Source organism: Onychostruthus taczanowskii, unplaced genomic scaffold (assembly GCF_017590055.1).
Source record: "Onychostruthus taczanowskii isolate IOZ18803 unplaced genomic scaffold, ASM1759005v1 scaffold41, whole genome shotgun sequence".
NCBI classification, from domain to species: Eukaryota; Metazoa; Chordata; class Aves; order Passeriformes; family Passeridae; genus Onychostruthus; species Onychostruthus taczanowskii.
In genome coordinates this window covers 3740633-3762809 of record NW_024501571.1, presented here as the reverse complement: position 1 = coordinate 3762809, position 22177 = coordinate 3740633, and the positions used below count along the sequence as shown (strand labels likewise).

The window sequence follows — 22177 nt, the reverse complement described above, 5'->3', positions numbered from 1 at the left end:
CCAGGCAAGGCTCCTGCTGTACTGCATAAAAAGTCAGCAAAGTGAAAAGTCTCATTGCCCAACCACACACCTGAATGCCTCACAGCAATAGGTCTTCTCAGTGGCTTTAGTGGAAAAGAGATTTTAATGTCTTCATTGGCTTTTGGAAAATGACATTACAGGTCGTGGTGTGTTTGGTTGTAAATCGCGCTGTTCAGGCAGCTTTGTGTGATATACAGAGCAGGAATTCCAGAGTTCAGATGGATGGCTGGAATGCAAGAGACCTTGTTAAAGGCTGCCCTGTATTAGTGTAGTGTTTAAATGTTGGTGGTGGATGAGTGAATGTGGAAATCAGGAGATAAACATTTGGAGTGGGGAAAAAACCAAGAAAAATAAATCCTCCAGAACTTAAACTAGCTTGAACTGTGCTGGATTGACAAGAAGCTACTGTTCCCATTGAGATTCCAGGCTTGTATGAAGCCAGCACCTGTTCTGCTTGCAAATGCACACACAAAAGTGAGCTTCATTCACAGAAAGAAAGAAACATAGCAGGACTTCACTCATTTAGCCTTCCAGGGCCTTCAGTCCCTTGATCTGTCAGCCCCTTAGAATTCAAACGCAGCCTTTAAAGGAATTTTCAATTCACAACATGATGACTTTGTTGATGTCCTGAATGTGAATGTATTTTGAATTGAATTTGTCTGCCAGTATTCCATTACTTGCTAAAAGAATACAGAGTTCAATCATCAGATAATCATTATAGCTGTTTTGAAGTGTTTATTTTATTAGTCTAGAAGGTAAAGCAAATTTCATACTTTTAAGTTGTGGCAGCCTTTGCAGGCGCCCTGATAAGCTCTTGTATTTCTATACCCCATGGTTAGGGTTCAGGTACTGGCAGCAGGTGATAATATGCACAACACAGGAAAGATCCAAACTGACACATTTTGACAGTTGAAAACTAAAGAAACTAATATATCAGACCAATATATATGGATTGAGCTTTTTTTTTTCCTCCTCTATCTTTTTTAATTCCCAAAAGTTAAATTTTCGGGCTGGGGAGATTGCAGAATATTTTTCTTCAAGCAAATCAAAACCTTAGAGCATCTTGTGGAGCGTGTTTTAATTCCTGTTCACATCCAAGCGTCATTTTCTCATATAGATGCACATGTGTAATTCCTGGTAACTTTTACACAGGAATTGTCTATTCAGTTTAGGGAGCTGTAAAAGACTTTTTCTCACCCGAAGCAAGATGGAGGTGTCCATATTCACTCAGGCATGAAATCCTGGCTGAGAGATTAAGCCTCTTACACAGATCCCAGTGCCGTTAAATGCCAACAAGGACTGTGTAAGCCACATCTTCAAGTGGAGGAGAGCTTCCCTTTGTTACTTACTCAAAATTAGGAATGTAAACAGCTCTCACAGCATAATTAGTCTGTGTTTGAATTAGGAGAAAGTGACAAAAATAATGGCATGGCAGAGCTCCTGGAGATGTCATAGAGCTGGATCTTGCAGCCCAACAAAGCTGTGACTGCTCTGCTGGGAGGGAAATTTGGGTTGCAGAGCAGAAGTCACATGGGAGGAGAAGCCCCATTGCATGGGGTCACAAGCCACTCTTTGAAAAAAATCTCTTGCTTACAGGAGGAATGGCATGTCTTGAAGTTCCATGGTGAATACTGCAATTTGTCGTAGTTCCACAAAGTCCTCCAGAAACCCAAGTTCACTGTCAGCAGAAACCCATGGCTACTGTGGTGTGGAAGTCCTCACCACTTGATCTTTTTCCCATTCCTCACTTCTAAATGATGGCTTCAGTGAACCCGTGGCTTGATTCCCCTGTAATCCATTGCTGCCATCTTTGACAGTGACTCATGTAAAGCTGTTTCTAGCCATACATGAGGCTGTTTGTCCCTGTCACTGTCTTGCTAAACAGGTTTCTGTGGAAATTAAATAAATAAAATCTCTACCAGTGGTGCTAATTGGTGCCTTTGGCAGCCTGAGCAAGGGCTTGTGAATTGAATGTGTCATGGAGAATTGAATGTGTCAACTCTCTCCCAATGGCTGGGACCTTGAGGTCTTTCTCTGGCACTAAATTTCCATTGAAAAAAGAAAAAAAGGGGAAGGGGGGGGGGGAAGGGGAAAAAGAGAGAGAAAGAGTGAAAACAAGCTGAAGTAAGAGATCTTTTCCCTTTTTTTAATGAGGTGTTGAAGTCGAACATTGTAGTGTCCACACTGCAGCGTTTGCTCATCAGATGCCTTAAGAAGCAGGGCTGTTTTCTGCTGCTGTTTCTCAGGCATCCCATTTGTTGCCATTAAACACCGAGCAGCATGGAGTGGCAGGTTTTATTCAGTCTGTTCAAGCATCTGGCAGGATAGCCATGAAGTTGTTGCCGATGTCCTTAAGGGACTGTAGGGATCTGCATGATTCATTCAGTATTTTTTTCAAGGTACAAAGAAGAAATGCCTTACGCTGTAGTAAATACTGTTCCAAGTAGAGCACAACCAGCTTAGCAGAGCGTGGGAGATTTGCTGCTCTGGAGGCACTGACTGGCAGGATGAGCTCCTCTGCCTGTGGGCAAGAATACACTAACCCATGTGGAGCTAAACTGGGCTGTATTTCAGGCTATTGAGGACTGGCAGAACCATGTCCACAAACCAATTCACCTTTTAAGCTGTCCTGACTAGGAGAGGAGAAGGTTATCACTGCCAGGCCCTGAGTTATTTGGATGTCAGAGAAGTCTAGTTGTGGTTCAGGCTCCTGTCGAGTTTGTTGGTGATGAAACAATTATATGTGCATGGGACCTGAAGGGAAGGGTTGTATTTTTTCATTTTCTTTCAGTAGGAAACATATTTTTTTCTTTTCCAACTGGGCCACTTTTTTGTCTTTGGCAATATTACATTTTCTTTAGTAAAATGGAGGAAAGAAGGTCGTTGCCTCTTTGCCTTTCAGCAGGGGACAGCTACCAGTCCTAAAGCACAGATTAGCCCTGTCCTATTACACAGGTATCTTTCCCTCCAATATTCCTGCAGAAAAAACTGAATTAGGTACTTTGTCTATGTACTGACCCAAAAGAATTTTACACTGTAGGCATCTTCAATACAATTTGTGCAACATGGCTGCAGCACCTCTGGAAAATCCATAGGCTGAGCTCCAATATTTCACTGGGGAAACATGGACTATTGTCTTTTCTGTTCCTCTCTGTTGCCTTATTTTCTTTTTTGAGTCCAGCCCTGACCTCTGTAGCAGATACCTTCAAATTCAGCTGTCCACAAGTGGGGGTCCATCCCCCCTCAAATCACAGCAAACCAGCTCTTGTTGTGGGGTTTGTTTTATTTAAGAAGATATGAGCCAAATGCATCCTGAGAAAAATTTCATCCATATGCATTTTCAGATGTGTCAGTCTGTGAGCTCAGAAGTCTCTATTTTTGTCAAGGTCTGATGACCTGCCTGAAACATCTGCACATTTCCCATTAAGCTACTGTTTCTTCCGGCCCTCATTCACAGAAACATTTTTCTCTCCTGAGCTATTGCTTCCCAAAAATGACCAGTTAAAGGGTATTTCACAGCATGTTCATCTTTCAAGTGTAGTTCTTTCAAGTAGTGCCAAGAATGATAAACCAATAGATTTTAAATTTCTCCTTATCGGAATGAACCCCCTGAGCTGAAATCTAAAATGAAACTCTTCGGGCCCATGGAAAAGGACATGGCAATTACAAAGTTGTGATTACAGCTTGATATTTTCCCCTCTGAATCCTCTCTCCTGGTTAAAAAGCCTTATATTAAAAAGCTAGCAAACCAAACAAAGCAACAATAGGAGATAGACTTGGAGCTAGCTGACAGGATAGAAAAATATTGCAATATTGTCTCAAAATCACACTATTAAATGTCACAAACTTAGAACTTTTTTCTCATTTTCATCTGGGGTAAAATAATTCAGATTTTCAGAATTTTCCAGTGAAACAGAAGTTTTAGAAACACAGGAAACACAAACCTTAACAGGCTGTCTCTAGCACACATCCCTGCAAACGATGTCCCGCTTACTGAAATAATTATTAAACCATCTCCATCGTAAAGTGTGAAATTTTAAAGAACCTGTTGGCAGTATGAAAAATGTTTCTCTCAGCTGTGTTAAGTCTGCATTACCTGCCTGCCCATGTTTAGCTGTGCCTGCAAGTGGTTTTGTGTATCAGGGATAAACTTGCTGTGTTCCAGCTGGCAATACATGGTCACCTTTTCTTGTTACCGAGGTAATGGTTGTCACTGGTCTGGCTGCAGAGCCAGAGGGAGCATTCCCAATGCCATGCACAGCTTGAGCCAAGCAAGGGGCAGTGGAGGGGCCATTCTGGATTCAGCCCTTCTTTCCAAAGTGGGCCACCTCCATATGGCTGCTTCCAGTGTTTGCTGTGGGCTGCTGTGCACACCTTCTCCTTTGTGTCCTTTGCCACTGCGGGGATGCTGCAGGATTGAACACAAGCAGGAATGTCAGGTGGGCTAGGATGTTTCACCTTGGCCAGCATGAGGGAGCTGACACAAGCTTTGCTCACTGCCTGAAGCACAGATTATTTTATCTGTGTCACGCTCCAAGGGAGCACCAAGACTCATGAGCCGGGGTTTCTTTCATTTACTGATTGGTTTTGACATTTCTCTGGAGTTGTAACAAATCTCTGACTGTGATTAAGAGAACAGGATTGTTTTCTGATTCATCAGTAAGACCTGCATCATCCTCCTTCATGTGAAGTAGGTTTTTACTTCAGGAGCAACTTCTGCCCCCCAGCCAGCATTGCCCAGAATATTTTGCCTCTCCCCATAGCACCAAACACCCCATCTGCAGCACACGTCTCATCTGTCAAGGAGCAGACTTCATTGCTGTGGGGCACTACAGGCAAACCCTGGTCCTAGCTTTTTTGTCCCCTGCCTGTGACATTATAGCTCTCCCCTGAGGATCTGCCTGTGAGCCCTGAGCTCACCCTGGGGCTGGTTGAGCTGCCTGGGTTGTGCGTGCTGCAGCAAAGGCTGCTTCACATGTTTGCAGTGGACAAAGTGACAGCAACCCATGTTTGGTCCCACACACCACCTGGCTGGACCATGCTGTCAAAAGGGAAACCACAGGATTAAGGCAACTAAAACCACCTGCTTTACTGAAAATTCAGCAGGTGCAGGGAGAGCAGAGCCTCCCTTAATGCTGTCAGCCATCAGCAGCCTCCACTGTCCCAGCAGTGGTGAATTCACCTGTAGCTTGTTTTTCATTCTTGAAACTGAGATGAGTGTTCCACCTCCAGTCCTGCCTGGTTTCAAAGAAATGGGGGAACCAACCTTAGCTCTTTTGTATAAGGCCCTTTAAATAAGGTCTTGCTTTAGCCTGATTTTCTGCTTGGGATGTAACAATGAATTCCTGCTGCTTGAGCCTGCCATGTTGCTTATATTCAAAGTATAATGGGGAGCCTTCAGAAAAATATAACCTTATTTACAATGTACAAAGCCAATTGGATTTTGGTTAACAATTTCTAAGTGATTACAGTTCACTAACAAAGCAGGTGTGCTATAGATGCAATGCACAGGGGGGGACTTTTTATTTTAAATCATACAAGCTTTCTTTTATTCATGTCATTCAGGCGCCTCAGGATAATTCACATTTCCAGCTTTCATAATGTGTTGTTCAACCACTGTTTTTTCTCCCTCCCTATTGTACTCTCACAAATCATACTCACTAATTTCTGAAAGCTTTTCATTTCTCTCTATAGGTTGTTGTTTCGTAACATTTTATACAAGAAAAGCTGCTCTTGAGGCACAGAATGCACTGCACAATATTAAAACTTTACCTGGGGTGAGTACATTTACTTTTTGATCCTAATTATTTTATTGCCAGAAGAATAGCCCTTTTGCTCTCAATGCTGCTTGGTGCCCCAAATGGTCTTGATCTCTGCAAGGAGGGTGGCTAAGCTGATGGTCTGTCCTGTGTTCCTGCCAGTCCTGCAGCAATGGCATCATGTCCAAAGGCAGCTGCTGTTCTCTAGAAAGTCCTTTGCCTGGAAAGGGTACTGATTCTTGCTGAGTAGAGACAGTGGCCAAAGTACAATGTGGATCTTTTTTTTTAATTTATTTAAGGGGGAGGAGGGAGGGAGGAGGGAGAGAGGAGAGAAAACATATGGCAGAAAAACACTGCACCACTGGGGCTTCATGTTTGAAAAGGGAGAGAAGAGGGAAAAAAAAAACCGAAAACCACAGCCAAAGTTTGTTAAATGCAGCCTTTATCCACATGGTTTCTAAACAACCTGAATGCACTGGCTGCGCATCTCAGGGTGCTGGGGAGTGTGGTACCACATAGCTGCTTGCACAGGATCATCCTGTCTCCTGACATCACCTCTCCTCACCACCTGCTCTCACTGGCACCAGCATTCAGAACAGTTGTGGTTGTGTTGTACAAACTGTATCTTGCATTTTCCTATGGCATTTTATATTTAAATTACAGGGCTAGAGAGGAGTATATCACTGGTAATTGCATGTCTAAACTCTGAAATCTTCTTGTACCACCATTTTCATTTTTTCTGCTGTATTCTTTGAGGATGGAAGAGAAAAAAATATAAAGGATGGAGGTATATTCCCTCTTGATGGAGGAGAACTGTTCAAGTATATGTTTGTACTGTCTGGTTACAGACATGAAAATAAATAAATACACTGTGTAAATAAATAGAGCATTGCCTGGACTGACAGTTATAAGGCCAATATCTCCTTTAGCTCCTATGTGCTGTGTGTGAAATTGGACACTCTGTGTTTGAAAAATTATATCTGGCCAGTTCACTTTATGCAAGTGATTTCCTGTTAGGGAATCCACCTCATGTGTCATGGAAATGGCCAGCATAGAGGTGGGACAGCTGTCGTGGGACAGTTGCCTGTGAGCCCTGCTAAAGGTAAAATGGGAGTCCTCTGTCATTTCCAATGAAAATGCTGGGAATGGTGGTGGGAAATCTGCAAAGGTAGGAAACGGGAGAAAAGTTGTGGCACTTCAAGTGATGTTTTCCAGCAACTGGCCCTTGCAAGGGACAGTACCAAGACCTTACAAACCTCCCAGTGGGAGTCTCACCACTTTGGGGTGTAGAAGATGGGTGTGCCATCCTCGAGAGAGAAAGGAAGGCTTTGAAGGACAGTTCCCTTTGAGACCTCATTGGAGCTCAGGCTGAACCTCAGCATCCTCTGTCTCTGCAGCCCCAGTTGTTGGTTCCCTTTCCCACTGCCAGAAAATGCTGAGCCCTTGGATGAGAGCTCTCTAACCCCATTCAATGTTGCACCTAAACCAACTCACTGAGTGATTGCTCTCCATCATGCTTTGAGTCAAATGGCTGTGTGGACTGGCTGGGTGGGATGGAGGTGATCCCAAGCTGCTGGAGCAGCACCCTGTCCAAAGAGCATCCCTCAAGCTCTACCACAAGATCTATTCATCATCCCCCTTAGAAGTAGACAGGGTCTGTTTAGAATCATACAATCACAGAGTCATAAGGGTTGGAAAAGATCTCCAAGATCACTGAGTACATTTGACCAAAAACCACAATGTCAATTAAATCACAGCACTAAGTGCCACATACATTTGACTTTTTTTAACACTTCTAAGCATGATGACTCCACCACTTCCCTGGGCAGCCAAAGCTTGACTACCCTTTTAGAGAAGTTCATTCTGATGTCCATCCTGAACCTCCCCTGGTGCAGCTTGAGGACATGTCTTCTCATCCTTTTGCCTGGGTGCAGAGCCTGGCCCCCACCTGGCTACACCCTCCTGTCAGGGAGTTGAAGAGAGTGGTAAGGTCACCCCAAGCCTCTTTTTCTCCAGGCTAAACAAACCAAGCTCCTTCAGCTGCTTTTAGTTTTCTCTGTTCTTCCTTGAGTCCCCCAGGCTGCTTGCTGTGTTCTGAGAGATGTTATTTATCCCAGTGGGTGTCTCAGAGGGGCAGTTTCCCTCTCTGGCTTCCTCTCATACAGGTAGCAAAGCTGGCAGCTCTGCATTGCATCTTACTTGAGCAGGGCATCATTTTCTCCCTGACTTTTGCACAGCTAATGAGCAGGCAGCAGTTAAAGATGCCAGTGTACCTTTTGATGTTATTTTAAAGTAAGGTTCAAAAATATATTTTTTTTTCCCTAAAGCCCTCTCTAGCTCTTTGCCATTTAAAATTTATCTTTCTAAGCTGTTTTTTCCTGTCCTGACTGTGAGGTTACAAAGTTTTTTTGCAAGGAAATATGGACACTGCATTCTCATGACTCTGGGGCCTTGGCTTTTAAAATATTCCTGATACGGCCAGAGATATTTAGATTTTACTATGAGATAAGTTGTTACACCTACTTTTTTAAAGGGAAGCCTCTAGTAAAGAGAAGCAACTTGAATACATTTCTACTACTTGTCTTTCAGAATGATTCAGCATATATTATATAACAGAATCTATATTTTACACGTGCAGTATGCTGACATTCAGCATATGGGGGATACTGTTATGCTGCATCTGTGTATTCCCAAAATAACTTCATTTAAGCACTCTTTAAAGTTGTGGCACACATGCTGGAAACACTTCACATTAGCAGGGTTCTCCTTATATGAATTTTAGCAATTTCTGTATTGTTCCTCTTGCCTGCTAAGCAGCTTTTACCACACAAGCAGGAATCAGTAGTGGATAGTTCCATGTGTGAAATAGTCTCAGAGCAAATGGAAGCAATCTTCTGTCAGAGCTACAACAGGGGATGAATTTGGATCAGGTTCATTTGGGCATCAAGTGTCAGCTTGCTTACAGTAAGTGAGGTATGGTCAGTAGGAGGTTCAGTAATAAGGTGTCTCCTGGAAACAAAAGAATCCGTGCCTTCCTCTTTTGCTGTAATATCACCATGCATCAGATGAGGCATCCTTAAATAGCCCAGGATGAAAATCCAAGGCAAAGGCAGGTGATTTATTAGTGTAAGGTAAGGAAAGCTAGCAGGAGCAGGGGGCTGCAGGGATGCTGTGGCTGTTGGAACTCGTCTGTGCTTTACCTGCACTCAGGTGTGCCTGCACTGCTGCAGAGGTGTGGAGAAGAATAGCTCTGTGTTCATTATTGATAGAGCCTGGATTATTTCTGGGTTTAGTCTCTTCATTTCTTAAATGCAGGTTTGCTCCAGGTAGCTCAGTAAGCAGGTTTTAGACCAGCACCGGTGAAGCCAAAAAAGTGCAGGTTTAGTGTGAAATTCATCCACCTTCCAAGGCTGCATGTTCAGTTTAATTTAAGTAGGTTTTTGAGCAAAGCCTGCAGTGCTATGTCTCTAGCTCTGCTTTTTGCTTGAACCTCATCCTTAACAGAGACATGAAAACACCAGCTCTTGATCTGCTCCTTTGAGCTGCACCCTTTTAGTGGACATGAAGAAAATAAGACCAGACATAAATGATTAATGCAGAATCTTGGAAGAAAATATTGCAGGGTGCCTTGCTGTTTGATTACAAGCCTTGGAATTAGTCAACATTTCCATAATTCTAAACCAATATACACCTGTTTTCCCACTGTGATGTGAAGGCACAACTTAATTTAACAGAAACCCCGCTGTGCTAAATTTCTCATTAAATACCAAGCTAGTTCTGTAATTTAAAGTTGCAGCACTACTATTTTAACTGAATTGCCTTTGTATTATAAAATTAATAAGAAGTTAATGATGCACTTTGCTGTATTCGCTCAGATTTATTTTTTTTTCACAGCAACAACAACAAAAAAGAAAGATAAAGAAGAAAAACATGTCACCAGCTGACATCTCAAGGCTTTTCTGGTTTTAATCATTTTCCTGAGGATAGAAATTCATTTAAAAGATTTAAAAAAAAAAAAATTTAAAACTTTCTGCACAAGTAGGATCAAACATCATCTTTTTATTCATGATTAATATAATCTCTCTGTTAGTCATAATATTCTTTGTCATATATTGGAGCTTTTATCTTTCCCAAAATATGTATTTAGATATCACTTGTTATGTGCGATTGCTACTAGGCAGAGAAGCAGATATGCAGTGTTTGAGGAATACAGGCATATTGTTATGATATATGATACAGATCAACGAAACAGGGACAGTTCTTTTCTGTTTACTTGGTGCTGGCATCGCAAGTAGCTTTTATGTCTTGCAAATGAACAACGTGAATTTTCAGATGTGTCTTTTCAAACATAGCATGAGAGCAGGTTGCTGATACCCTCATAGCTCACAGGGATGTGGTTTATATTATTCAGCTTAGAGGCAGGTTTTCTTGGAGCATTCATTTGGATTTTGTTTTAAAAGGCAGAAGGGAGAAAAGGGAAAATCTCAATTTGAATGTAATAATGATCTTGGAAATGGGCTTCTTTGGGATGAGATGTAGAACTGAGGCCTTAACTAGTCTCATCTTCATTAAGAATCTCATGGCTTCGTTAGAGGTGTTTAACTTCTATTCCCTAAACAGAGTAATCCAATAAATTCCACCCATCTAAATTTATTCTGTATCTTCAGTTAGATGTAATAATCTTGGCTCCTCCATGCTCTAATTTGCTGCTTAGTGAAAATTGGTTTCTGTATGGAGGGAAAACCTCAAAGAGCTGCATTCAGGGACTGCTTTAACTGCCTTCATGGCACTGACATTTGTTCATTGTTTTAGTTTTAACATGCTTTATTTTAAAAACAGAATGTGCTCTGTTTTGCTGACAAGTGAACCTGGTAGGATTTCCTGGCAAGGGTTAAGTACAGAGAGGTAAAACAAGAGCACTATATGTTGGTTGGATTCTTGGAGCCAAATAGCTGAATAAATGCACCTTTAATGTCATGCAGAGGCTATTTGAAGTCAGAAATCAATGGGCATCCATTTGTAAAATCTACACCTAAAACTCTTTGGAGTCTTTGTTCTTTATTTGAAGTTAGATTTATTGGACATGGTGAGGGTCATTTGTTGTTTTTATGTGCATTTTTTTTAATATATCCTCCTACCTAAGGTTATCACAAAAATAATTAACAGCCCACGGTCTGCACTCCCGTGCTTTTAACAGAATTATGGTGGTTCTTATTTCAAGTGGGATATACATGTATATTCCAAGTAGCGGAAAACCTTTGTGTTGAAGTTCTGGCATGAAATTAGGACATTAGCTATATGAATTGATTTGATTAAGGGTTTAACAAGGAAGAAATACCATTTTGAGAAAGCTCTTAATATTTTAACAGCAAGGTGGAGTTTTAGGAACTGTTTTTGTAAAATATTCGTGCCTTCCTTTTTTGCCAGGTGTTGCCAAGGAAAACATTTTTAATCTTTACATTGTAAGAATCACTACTGATTTTATTAAACATTTTTTACATCATAGGGAAGCAGGACTGGCTTAGAGAGAACTTTGCCCACAGGTTGTGTTTCTTACAGCCACTGGCTGTAAGAAAACCTCAAAGTCCATTTAGGGGTGTTGAATATGAAAAACAATAATCAGAATAATCTGGTCCAAAATACAGGCACCCATGGTGACTTACTGTGAAACCTCATTCACTTTCTGATTAAATACCATTTGTCCAACAAGAAGGAAAAAAAACTGAAATATATTTCTGATTCTCGCTTTAAATCATGAGCTCCTTTCTAATGACTCCTGACACTCTCCTTTCTGGAGTAGTGTTTTGGATATTTCCAGTTCCCTTCTCTGTTTTAAGCCTTATGGTTTGTCAGTACTATATGAACATTATGTAAAAATTACCTGTAATAAAAAGGTAATCATCCAATATGATTTGAATAATAGCCTGAATATGATATATCAATGACTCTGAGAGATTTTGACAAACAGAAAGGGAATTCAAAGAGCAATTAACTTAGTTAAGGCTTTGCAGTGATTGATTTATGATGACAAATTAAACTAATTCAGTACCCATACAGTATGGCCTAGTGCTGTTTAATGAAGGATACAAAGAGTATAGAATTGCTTGAATGATAAAAATACCAGATGGAAAAGAAGAGAATTCCCAGGGAGCAGCTGTTCCTAGGAGGTGAGCTATAAGATAGTCGATGTTGAGAAAGTGAATCTGGCCCATTCCTTCCTCAAAAATGCTATGAAAAGGAACCTACTTAATGATACACTTTGCTCAGCTCAGAAGACATGTGGGTATTTTTTTTTCAAAAATACCACTTCTACTCATACCACTCAAAAAAAAGTTGCACTGACTCTGCCACTTCAGTGAAAACGAATATTTGCACTAATTTCAGATACCTTAGTAGAAAAGTTGGATTTGCACCTACCATTGCTGTGAAACAGAGAATGGATCACCAGCCCCAGATTTATAAAATGGAAAAAAGTGACTTAGAACCCAGTGAATCTCTGCAAGTAGCTGAACTTGCAGCTTAAAGGGAAAATGGTGAGTGTTGTGCAGGGAGAGGGGAATATTGACCAAGTGAAAATAATTTCTCTAAATTGAGCAAAACATTTAGTTCATACTTATATTCTCCCTTTTTCTCACTGGGGGATGGAGGGTCAAATTTTCCTTCACCCAAATTCACAGACTCATCATTAGGATAACTTTCTGGCATGCGAGGAGAATGCAGTTCATATCCTCTCTGCCTTGTTTACTGAAAGGATTTAGCTTGGATTGACCTAACAGAGCCTTCACCACTGGACTTAGTTAAGATTAGGGTCACTGTTTCTCCTCTTGAAGCTGCTCCAGCTGTATGAAAGTACCAAATTCTGGTGGGAGTTAGAGAAAGCAAGGAAAAGCACTTGGTTTCCTGGTAATAAGGGCAGTGATTCAAATACTGTGATATCTGGATATGAGTCCATGCTCTAGTAAGTATTTTGTTCTTTGGATAAGCTTCAAAGGTTTGGAAGCGACTCTCCAAGAACAGGGAAGTGCAGGAAGATCCATGGCTGAGGCACTGAGAGAAGGTGGCTAGACCTTGACCTGCCTTACTTGGGTGGTGATGACCTGTGGTGTGTCAGGAGGGTGCAGAGCTGCACAGGACATGGGCATCAATGAGCTGGTTCTGATCCTGAACATCCCTATCAGGATATTTAGGAAGCAAGACCACTTTGGTCCAGCTGCAAAAGCAGTTAGATGCACACAAGCTTTTTTAGAGAATTCTTGGAGAAGTTCAGGATTTTTTTTTCAGTATAATAATATTGGGATGGAAAGTAAGTAATGCATAATAATGGCTTGACATCAGAAAAATTCACTAATGTGAAGCTCATCCCCATTCTGGCATGTGACGCTGGGATTTACCTCTGGTTTCCCTAATGCTGGCCAGTTGACGTCATCACTTTGCAAAATCCCTCCAGACCTTTTTGTCCAGCTTAGAAATCTTACTCACTGAGGGTGGAGATCAGTTCACAGGATATCACTTTTAAGCTGGGTGCCCAAAAATCACTGACTTGGAGAACGTTTTGCTGTGCACTTCAGAATGGAAATCTCTGAAGAAAATCAAGAATCCATCACTGGAGTACTCCAGGGTATTGCAAAGCTCACCAAGATTTAAGTGGGGTGCTTAGCTAAGGACAATAGCCCAGGCACTCTCTTAAACATCTATTTATCCTCCTGCTGGTGTTAGCTGTTTTCTGTTATCTGGAACAGAAAGTGCAGGTGCTTCAGTCAGCCTCATTAGCACCACGACACGAGCTATTAAAATTGTCTTCGTAATGAAAATCTAGTTCAGGGAGCCTTCCTAGCTGTCTGACTACTCCTACAATAGTGAAATTAGAAAGGCAAATCATAAACAGAGTTGCAGGCATCAGGAAGAAACATCATTAGAGGTGCCCTTGGATGCCATTTACCTGCCTTGATAGCAATGTTTGGCACCCGTGGATCTGAGTTATGTTATGACTAAGGAGCCTGGGGCTCGTGGCATGTTTATACCAGAGGGAATGTTTGTTCAGCATCCTCCTGCTGTTGTGTCCAACCCTGTGAGCTGTGCTGCTTCCTTCAAACACCTCTGCTCTGTGGCCCATTGCTGTTGAAGGGATGCAGTGCTGGCTCATTGTGTGTTTGCACTCCTGTGGTGGTGCAGGAAGCTGAGGGAGCCCCAGCCAGATTTCCCCCATGATCACAATGGGAAGGTGCACTGTGCTGCAGTGGGACAGTGTACATGATAATAGAGAAAACAGAAGTTCTGTCGTCTCTGTTGTGCTCAAAAACCCCATAATACTACAAAAACCAGGTAAAACTAGGTGACCTGATTGAGTCTCCTGCTCCAATAATGCACTTTGGGCAATCATATTCTGCCTAATTAAAAACACTCTTTGCAGACCCAGAGATAGTTTATTTTTTGCTCATTCTCTGGAAAAAATTATCACCTTCATCAGCTTAGTTGGAAGATCCACTTTTTTGTCTGCTCTTCCCCTGTGCTGTGCAGAGAAATCCTTCCTCCTCTAGCCAGTGGGGCCACTGGGGCTGCCAGAAGTACATGGAGATTCACTTGGGTGAAAGCACCAGTCTGGGGTACAGGCATGTTCATCTGATTGCCTTGGTAGACATCCAAAACCTTTAGAGAAGCTCAAATGGGCTGTGAATTCCCACCCTGGAAAGACATTCAGGACATGTAGCTGCAGAGCTTATATTTTAGGCTGGCAGTGAAGCAAGTGGTCAGCATCCCCTAAAGCAGATAGCAAGTATTAAGACACGGGGGAATGGGTTTAAACTGGCAGAGCGTAGGTTTAGATTAGACATTAGGAAGGAATTCTTTACTGTGTGGATGGGGAGGCACTGGCACAGATTGCCCAGAGAAGTTGTGGATGCCCCATCCCTGGAAGAGTTCAAGGCCAGGTTGAACAAGGCTTGAACAAGGCTGGTCTAGTGGAAGGTGTTCTGCCCTTGGCAGGAGGTTGAAATTAAAAGGCCCTTAATGTCTCCTCCAACCCAAACCTTTCTATTATTCAATGATTCTATGATTTTATTATTATATGATTCCACATTTAAAGTGTCAAATACCTTTTAACAGGGAAAGCACTAACAGAGGGGGAAAGCTAATGTTTTTCTCGCCTTTGGAATGGTCCATCTTTTCTCCATCAGCTTAGCTGAAATCAGTAATGGCTTTGCTACCAGACAGTAGCCTGACTATTGAAAAAGATGCCACCATAATTCCATTTATTAACAAAAGCCTGTATCTATTGCCTTGTGCCGGGGAAGTTAAAAAAGCAAAAACTGCAAAAGAAAAAAAAAAAATCACATGGAGCTAAACAGAGTCTTAAGCAGTGGTAAACAAAATGTAGCTTCCTTTGTGGTTGATTTTTATCCAGCTGCAGCCAAATATCAAAGTGATATCAAAGGAAAGCTACCCATTAATTAATTCAGACTGACTTCACAAAGCAAGCTGGAGCTTTTGCTGATATCTGATTCTGACAACTTCCTAATCTTCACAAGTTGTCATTAAGAGTGGCATTAAAGCAGTCTGCAGTCAATCCCAGCTCTCGCCCCACTGTAACTCAGAGATGGTCTATCTGCCATCGCGGGTGGGGGATATGCAAGCAGGGCTTAAAATAAGGAATTTTGCTTTGCAAATGGAATTTACAATGTATCAGGGAATTGAATTAATACACTGCCTCAATCATTCATCCTAGGAATGCTCACCCATTCCCACTTGCAACTGTTACAAGCTGCAGTGAGTGGAAATTTTCTCTTCTGAAGGAGAGACACAGGGAAAAAGCTGAGAAACTATAAAAGAAGATTGTGTCTGAAAGGAATAATTAGAAGTCTGTAATGATCTTTAAGAAAGCATGAATAGAGGCTTATCACTGATTTAAAGATAGAGAACGTAGGATTGTGGTTTGAAGAAAGTAAGATTGTGGAAAATAAGACACTAATCAGAGAATAAGATTAAACTACGAACTTTGAGCAACCTGGTGTAGTGGAAGTTGCCCCAGCCTGTGGCAGAGGGTTTGGAATGAGATGAGCCTTAAGGTCCCTTCCAACCCAAACCATTCTATGATGCTATGAACTGAAAATCTGGTACCTCCACAGCTGAAGCTCCTGATTCCACCATGAGAACACAACACTCAGTGTTCCTTACTGCTGCCAGGATCACTCAGAGGGATTGCAGCCTCACGCAGAGATGTGAGGGATATGACACATTTATCTTTCCATTCAGCTCTGAATGGCTCAAGTGATTGAAGGGAGTTTGTTTTCTAGACCATCACTTGAGCAAATATCCACCAGACAGTAACTAATACTATTTTGCGGCAAATTCCTGACAATACCTTAGAGGAAAATGTGCGGTGTTATTATACAGTATATTCTTTTCAAATATTGCAGAGAATACAGAGGAGGATAAGTGCTGTTGTGGGAGCACCTCACCCAGCATCCACAGCAGTATCCATGAAGATGGTACATTTATTTCCTCCAGGGCCAAGTACTGCCCAAATGCCAGTGACAAATAGGAATTATTTGTGGTTGTACACAGAACCAAGGATTTACCATCATAAGAGGTGAAATAAAGCCTAGATCAAGTATCAGGAAAAAATACCCAGTATCTGTTCAATTAGAATAATCTTCTAAAGGATACAAAGTTAAATCCCAGTCCTTATGGGTGTTTGGGGTAGGAAAGTATTAGAAAATATGGGATAGGCAGTAATCCTGTAGTGGCATTAAGTCATTCGAGATCAGCTGCTGGATTTTTTCATCTCTCATTTCTCTGACTGCTAAGAAATGAAAGAAATTGCTATGCTGCGTAAATATAGAATCCTCCTATTTGTACAAAAATATATGATTAACCAAAAAGAAAGATCTTGCTAAGTAAGAGCTAAGAGTCAGTCTAAGTGCTGTGCTTACACACTTGTGTCTGGAGGGTTCTGGGGGTTGTTCAGGCAGACGTGTGCCTTGCCTCTTGTGACCCTGGTCATTTTGCAAAGAATGGACATGGATTTATCCCAGTTTAAAAGTGGCCTGATAGCTGACAGCCCTCATTGTCTGCTACTTGTCTTCCTCCGTGTTGACACAAGAGGGTGTGACACGGGGAAAATTTCTTTTCTGCACCCATTCCTCTTTCCCTGTGCTTTCCTTGCCCTCTGCTATAGCTTCACTGACACTGCAACAGCCCTCAGGCTGCATTGGCCTCTCTCAGAAAAAGTAGCATATGCCAGGAAACCAGGTGTTCAAGACTTCCCAGTAGCTCTAAATGCTAGCTTTGGAGCAGGCAGGATGAAAGATGTAAGAGTTTTTAGCTCAGTTGGTTTTATCAGAGGACTTTCCTGGTAGTTCTCTGTGGTCTCCAGCTGTTCCACCTGAAGCCATCCCTGCAAAGAGATTTCCTTGACCTTTAGGTGAGTTGCACATAAAGATGTTACTCACGGGGTATAGACAGAGAAAATTTCTAATTGAGTACAGTAGCAGTAAAGAATAAGTAAAAGAAGACAAGTTTTCACATATTGATGCTTACAGTCACTAAATAAAGCATTGTTGCTTTTTTTCAAAAGAATCAAGGGGCCCAGTCTCTGGACACAGGCATTAAGGTTCATGCTTGGGATCAGATGCTGGTTTGGAGCTTTGCAAATGGGTGGAGGCAGGTTGATTTTGGCTTTACTCTTCCTAGCACTGTCCCTTTTACTAATGAAATCTTAATCACTTCTTGGTCCAAACACCACAGCCAGCTGGAACTGGACTCATTCTTAAAAATATATATGTTTCTGCTAATGTTGTCCATTTATTTTTTGTTTGTTTCACTTTCCAAAACGCCTATTGACAGAAATGTTCAAATGCACTAGAATTCCTGGAGATTAGCATTATAAATATATAGTGCTTGTTTAGTTTGAATACAAACCACTTTCCTTATCCCAAAGAAAGCACTGGCAGAGTACGTTAGCTACAGAGATGCTAAAAAATTAAAGAGAATGAGTTCATACGAAGGGTGGTTACAAATAACATGGTTGCTCAACGTGACTCTTACTGGTGTTTGTAACTGTGTGTATACATAACCAGACATTCATATTTTCATGTGGACAGTGTGTGCTTATGTGTGCTTGTGGCTGGAGACCTGTGGAAGTATTGTTCTGTTTTCATAGATGGATGGAATACCAAGCTATCTTTTTCATTCTCTCTCCACAGCCAGATTATTTTGCCAGGGCAGACTATTGGCATAACACTGAGAATTTGGATGCTGATACTGGATAGTCGTGGAAAATTCCTGTAACTTCAGCTCATGGAGAGTTTAAATAGAATTTATGAGCCATATCCTCATTTGGCGTAAAATATTATGGCTCCGCTGGTTCAACAATAAAACTGTACTACTTACCCCAGCTGATCTCAGTCAGGAGAGTAGGATTTTTGACATCTTAATTCAAAACCTCTTTTCTACCTGAATGCTTTGGCTATTCCCTGCAACATTTAGAGGCATTCATGTTGATAAGTAGTTTGGGGCCCACATCTGACCTTTGAAGAAATCTGGATTGGTCTGTGTTTGGTAACAGGGAGGAATTTGACTGCCTGTCTGCCTTCTGGGGAGGAGGGAATTGTGAATCAAGACATGTATTCTGGACTCAGAACTTCTCTGAACATTTGCTAAGTGAAAAGTGAAAACGGCAGCAGGCCCACATCATCAGGGCCAACTTTTTCTATATATTGTACCCTTTGCTCTAATTTAAAAGGTAGAATTTCAATAGATTTTATAATTTTGATGCTTTTGGGGCTTATTTTAGACTTACCTCAATCACACTTTTTAGCTATAAGATGTTCTTGCTGGTACATTGTAATGCAAATTAGAGAGCTTTCCAAAAGAACTTTAAAAAAGCTTTACATTAAAAAAAAATCCCGTAGCCTAGAATTTGAGTTTTGTACAAAAATAATAGACTCTAGATTCTGTCAGAAGAGGAGCCCAAGAGCGTTGTTGAATCAAGGTGACCTTCCATGCTGCAGAAAGAGTCAGGCAGAAGATCCACTTAGCAAATGAACAGAAAAATCTGTGATGTGAAGCTGGGGGAGTGGCTGAGGCTGGTTTCACTCTTATTGAGTGAAAGTAAAAAATTAAGAAGATAAGTGTAGATGAGATAACACTGTGAAAGAAACAGAAGATCCCCTGACTATGCTTTCTTGCCTTTCTGAAATGTTGCTGTCGCTAGTCATTCCTTTTAAAGGGTTATCTCCTGAATTCCAGCTTGGCAAAGGTAGAGGATATTGATGAGCATAATCACATGGTGTTTTCCCAGAGCATAGTTCAGAGGACAACAAGCAAGCACAGAACAGCGTAAGTCTTTAAATAAAATTCCTGCAAAACAAGCATTTTATATCCTGGTCACTTTGGCCTCTCTCAGAACCGAGCTTGTGTTTTGCATTACAAAAACCATTGCATGTTTTTAAAACCTGTGATTTAAACTAAATTTCTTCACAGTCATTGGTAGCCTGAAAGAAAAGTTATTTTGTTTTTGGGGAAGAAGAAGGACAGGGTAGAGGATTGCTTTGTTTTCTTAACAAATTTCTAAAAATTGTCCTAGAAGTTGATGTGGAATCAACCCTTCGTATGAAGAGGGATTTATGTAGTAAGGGAGGGGTTTCCTGTGGACCAGGCTTGAGCATTAGCACCCTAAAATGGTGACCGCAGACTGAGCTACTTGAATATTTTTGTTTGGCAGCAGGAAAGGTCTTTTTTTAAAATGGGGACTTCTTCTCTAGCTTTCACAGATTCTGAGAAGGGCAAAATACCCTGAATATGCTCTCAGAATTCCATGCTCCCTAAGTGGGGAATCTGGGAGACATGTGAAATCTGCCTTTGCAGACCACTGAAGACAGAACGTCTCTGCTTTGCTGCCTTCCCCTTTTAAGATGGTGGAGGGACCTCTGTCATTCCCATGGGAAGACTTTACATAGAGGATGACTTAATAGGTAGTATGTTTTGGCTTTGCTCTGGCTCTGTTTTCCAAATACTAATATGGGAGAAGGGGGTGTTCTTAGATTTGAAGGGAAAGTACTCCCTTTAAAGTCTCTGTCTCCTGTTGACTTCTGGAAACAAACGCCCAACTGGGGAGATGGAAGAAAGTACATCTTCAGAACACTTGAGTCATGTCCAGTGGGACACTGACTGGAAGGTTTGTGTCATGCTGGCAATTGAGACCTGCCATCTTAGGTCATGCTGGCCAAATTCATCCAATGCACAACAAGGCTGCATTAGTTATTAGCTGACATACCAAAGCCACAACAGCTTGGCTGGCATTTGGTTCCTCCAGCAGCCCTGGATCACTGCTTCAGGTTCTTATGTTCTCAAATAGGAGAGCCGAGGAGTAATATTGTAAAAATAACCTTGCTTGTGTGGAGTACACCTGCTAAATAATTTCTTACCTACACCTGATGATAAAATGACAAGATTTTGGCTTGATAGACTTGGCTTCAATCATGGAATAACTCCAGGTGCATCACGTGGAGCGTCTCTGCCTTTTTCCCACCTTCTTCCTTTCTGCTGCATTGAGATAGCAGCAGTGAGTATCTCACATGGATGTTGGGAGAGGAATCAATTGGAGCGTGAGGAGCTGTGGCTCTGCTGCAGTGCAGACAGCTCGGCTCCCTCCCTCCGTATCCTCATTCCAGGCCATGACGAGCTTCCCTGCGTGGCACTGGGCCAGCCGCCGCCTCTCCACGCTCCCTTTGCCGCCCAGAAACCTTTTGCCCCTTGCAATCACCTTGAGTGGGTGGTAAAATCCAGTCAATTAATGTCACAGGGAGACTTCAGTTATCTCCCCGCCCCACCCCATTGACATGCAAACTTCAATTGGCAAAATGTCAACAGAAGTTATTGCTGCTGCCGATGAGATGGATAACTCTTGCTGCTAAAATAATATCTGATGTTTTGCTCAGATGTCTAATGGGTTTGCTTTTTAAGCATGGATGATGCAAAATATCCCCAAGGCATTATTCCCAATAAGTTATAGAATCCCACTTAATGTCTATTTTTAGGATTGAATAGGTTCTGTAAAGGCTCATTTGTTTGAAGAAAAGATAGTTAATAACTTTGCTTTCCTTGTGATTTTGAAGAGACAATTTTTGGCCATACCTCCCGTTCTTTATCTCCACTTCATTTGGCTCGCCTGTGCCCTGGAGTTGTTGCCATTAGTGTGGGAGGTAAGAAATTAAGGAATTAAATAAATGGAGGAGAACTGCTAAAAGAGCAATAGTAGCTATTTGTACACTAGGAAGTGGTCACTTCTAAGATATCCAGCTTTTTAATTTCTATATGAGGATACAACATTTAAAAGAGATGGAGTGCTACAGCCTAATTAGTAAATGTATGAGAGGAACAGCAGAATGTGGGGGTGACTGTGGAAGGGATCACTAGATGAAGAATTATTGATAATAATAATAATAATAATATTGATACTTTGTTATTATTTTAAAGTGCAGCATTGTTTTTTGTCTCCCTAACTAATGTTTAATTTAACTTGAATTTAAACCACAGAGTGTAGTGGATTGCAAATAACTGAGTTGGAAAGCTTCCAAAAGCCATTGAATTTCAGTGGTTTTAGTGTTCTCCAGTAAAACAACTTGTTTTAAGCAAGCTATATGCTTGTTTCTGTGCTCTAAATAGAAAATAATGATGTTATGCATTACCGCATGAACTATATTTGGCAACCACCAGCAATATTCATTTTCTCTCGCTTCTCTCTCTTCCTCCTTCCTTCCCTCCCTCTCCCTCTCTCTCTCTCCAAAAAAAGCATGTATATATGTCTGACAGTAATCTAGGAGGCCAAGTAACAGATCACATTCTTATACTACTAAAATTGTATGAATGCCTAACACAGCTTAAATCCCTTAAATTGGGATTTATGAAAAGATGACAGCAAACACTCTTCTAGCTATGCCATCGCTCAGGCAGTTACAGAAACTGCTTTACATTTATTTGTGAGAATTTAAGTGATAAATGCACATTTTTCCTCCTTTTATCTGTGAATAAGCAAAGGTGAATGACTTCAACCAATACTGGGAATCCAAAGCTCTGCCTGTGCTGGTGAAGCCAGCAGGAGCATGGTGCTGGTCAGCAGTTCCCTGCCTGGTGTGTGGGCATAATTTGGGGGAATAACATGGGCTAGACTCTGTTCCCACTGGACAGTATGGACAAGGATATCCTGTTTTGAGTAGAACAAGGAGTATAGCTGTGCAAATGCAAGCTGTGCCACACCACTTATTTTAAGATCCGGAGAGCAGTCCTTTGCCTCTTCTATTCACTAGTATTTATTTGGCCTTGGAGATTATCCCCAGTTCCCAGAGAACTTCCTGAATTGCTAGCCAGATATTGACTGCGTAATTCAAGTTAGTTTGACC

General features: G+C 41.5%; 1 protein-coding gene across 8 annotated transcripts in view; it reads left to right on the top strand.

Moving 5' to 3' along the window:
* The window catches only part of CELF2 (CUGBP Elav-like family member 2), a 376192-nt gene that overhangs the window by 269693 nt on the left and 84322 nt on the right, over positions 1-22177 (top strand). For all 8 annotated transcript variants that reach the window (XM_041413436.1, XM_041413440.1, XM_041413441.1 and 5 more), the window contains one exon: positions 5716-5798. In XM_041413436.1, coding sequence (XP_041269370.1) covers positions 5716-5798 — 83 coding nt within the window. The remainder of the gene's footprint in view (positions 1-5715; positions 5799-22177) is intronic.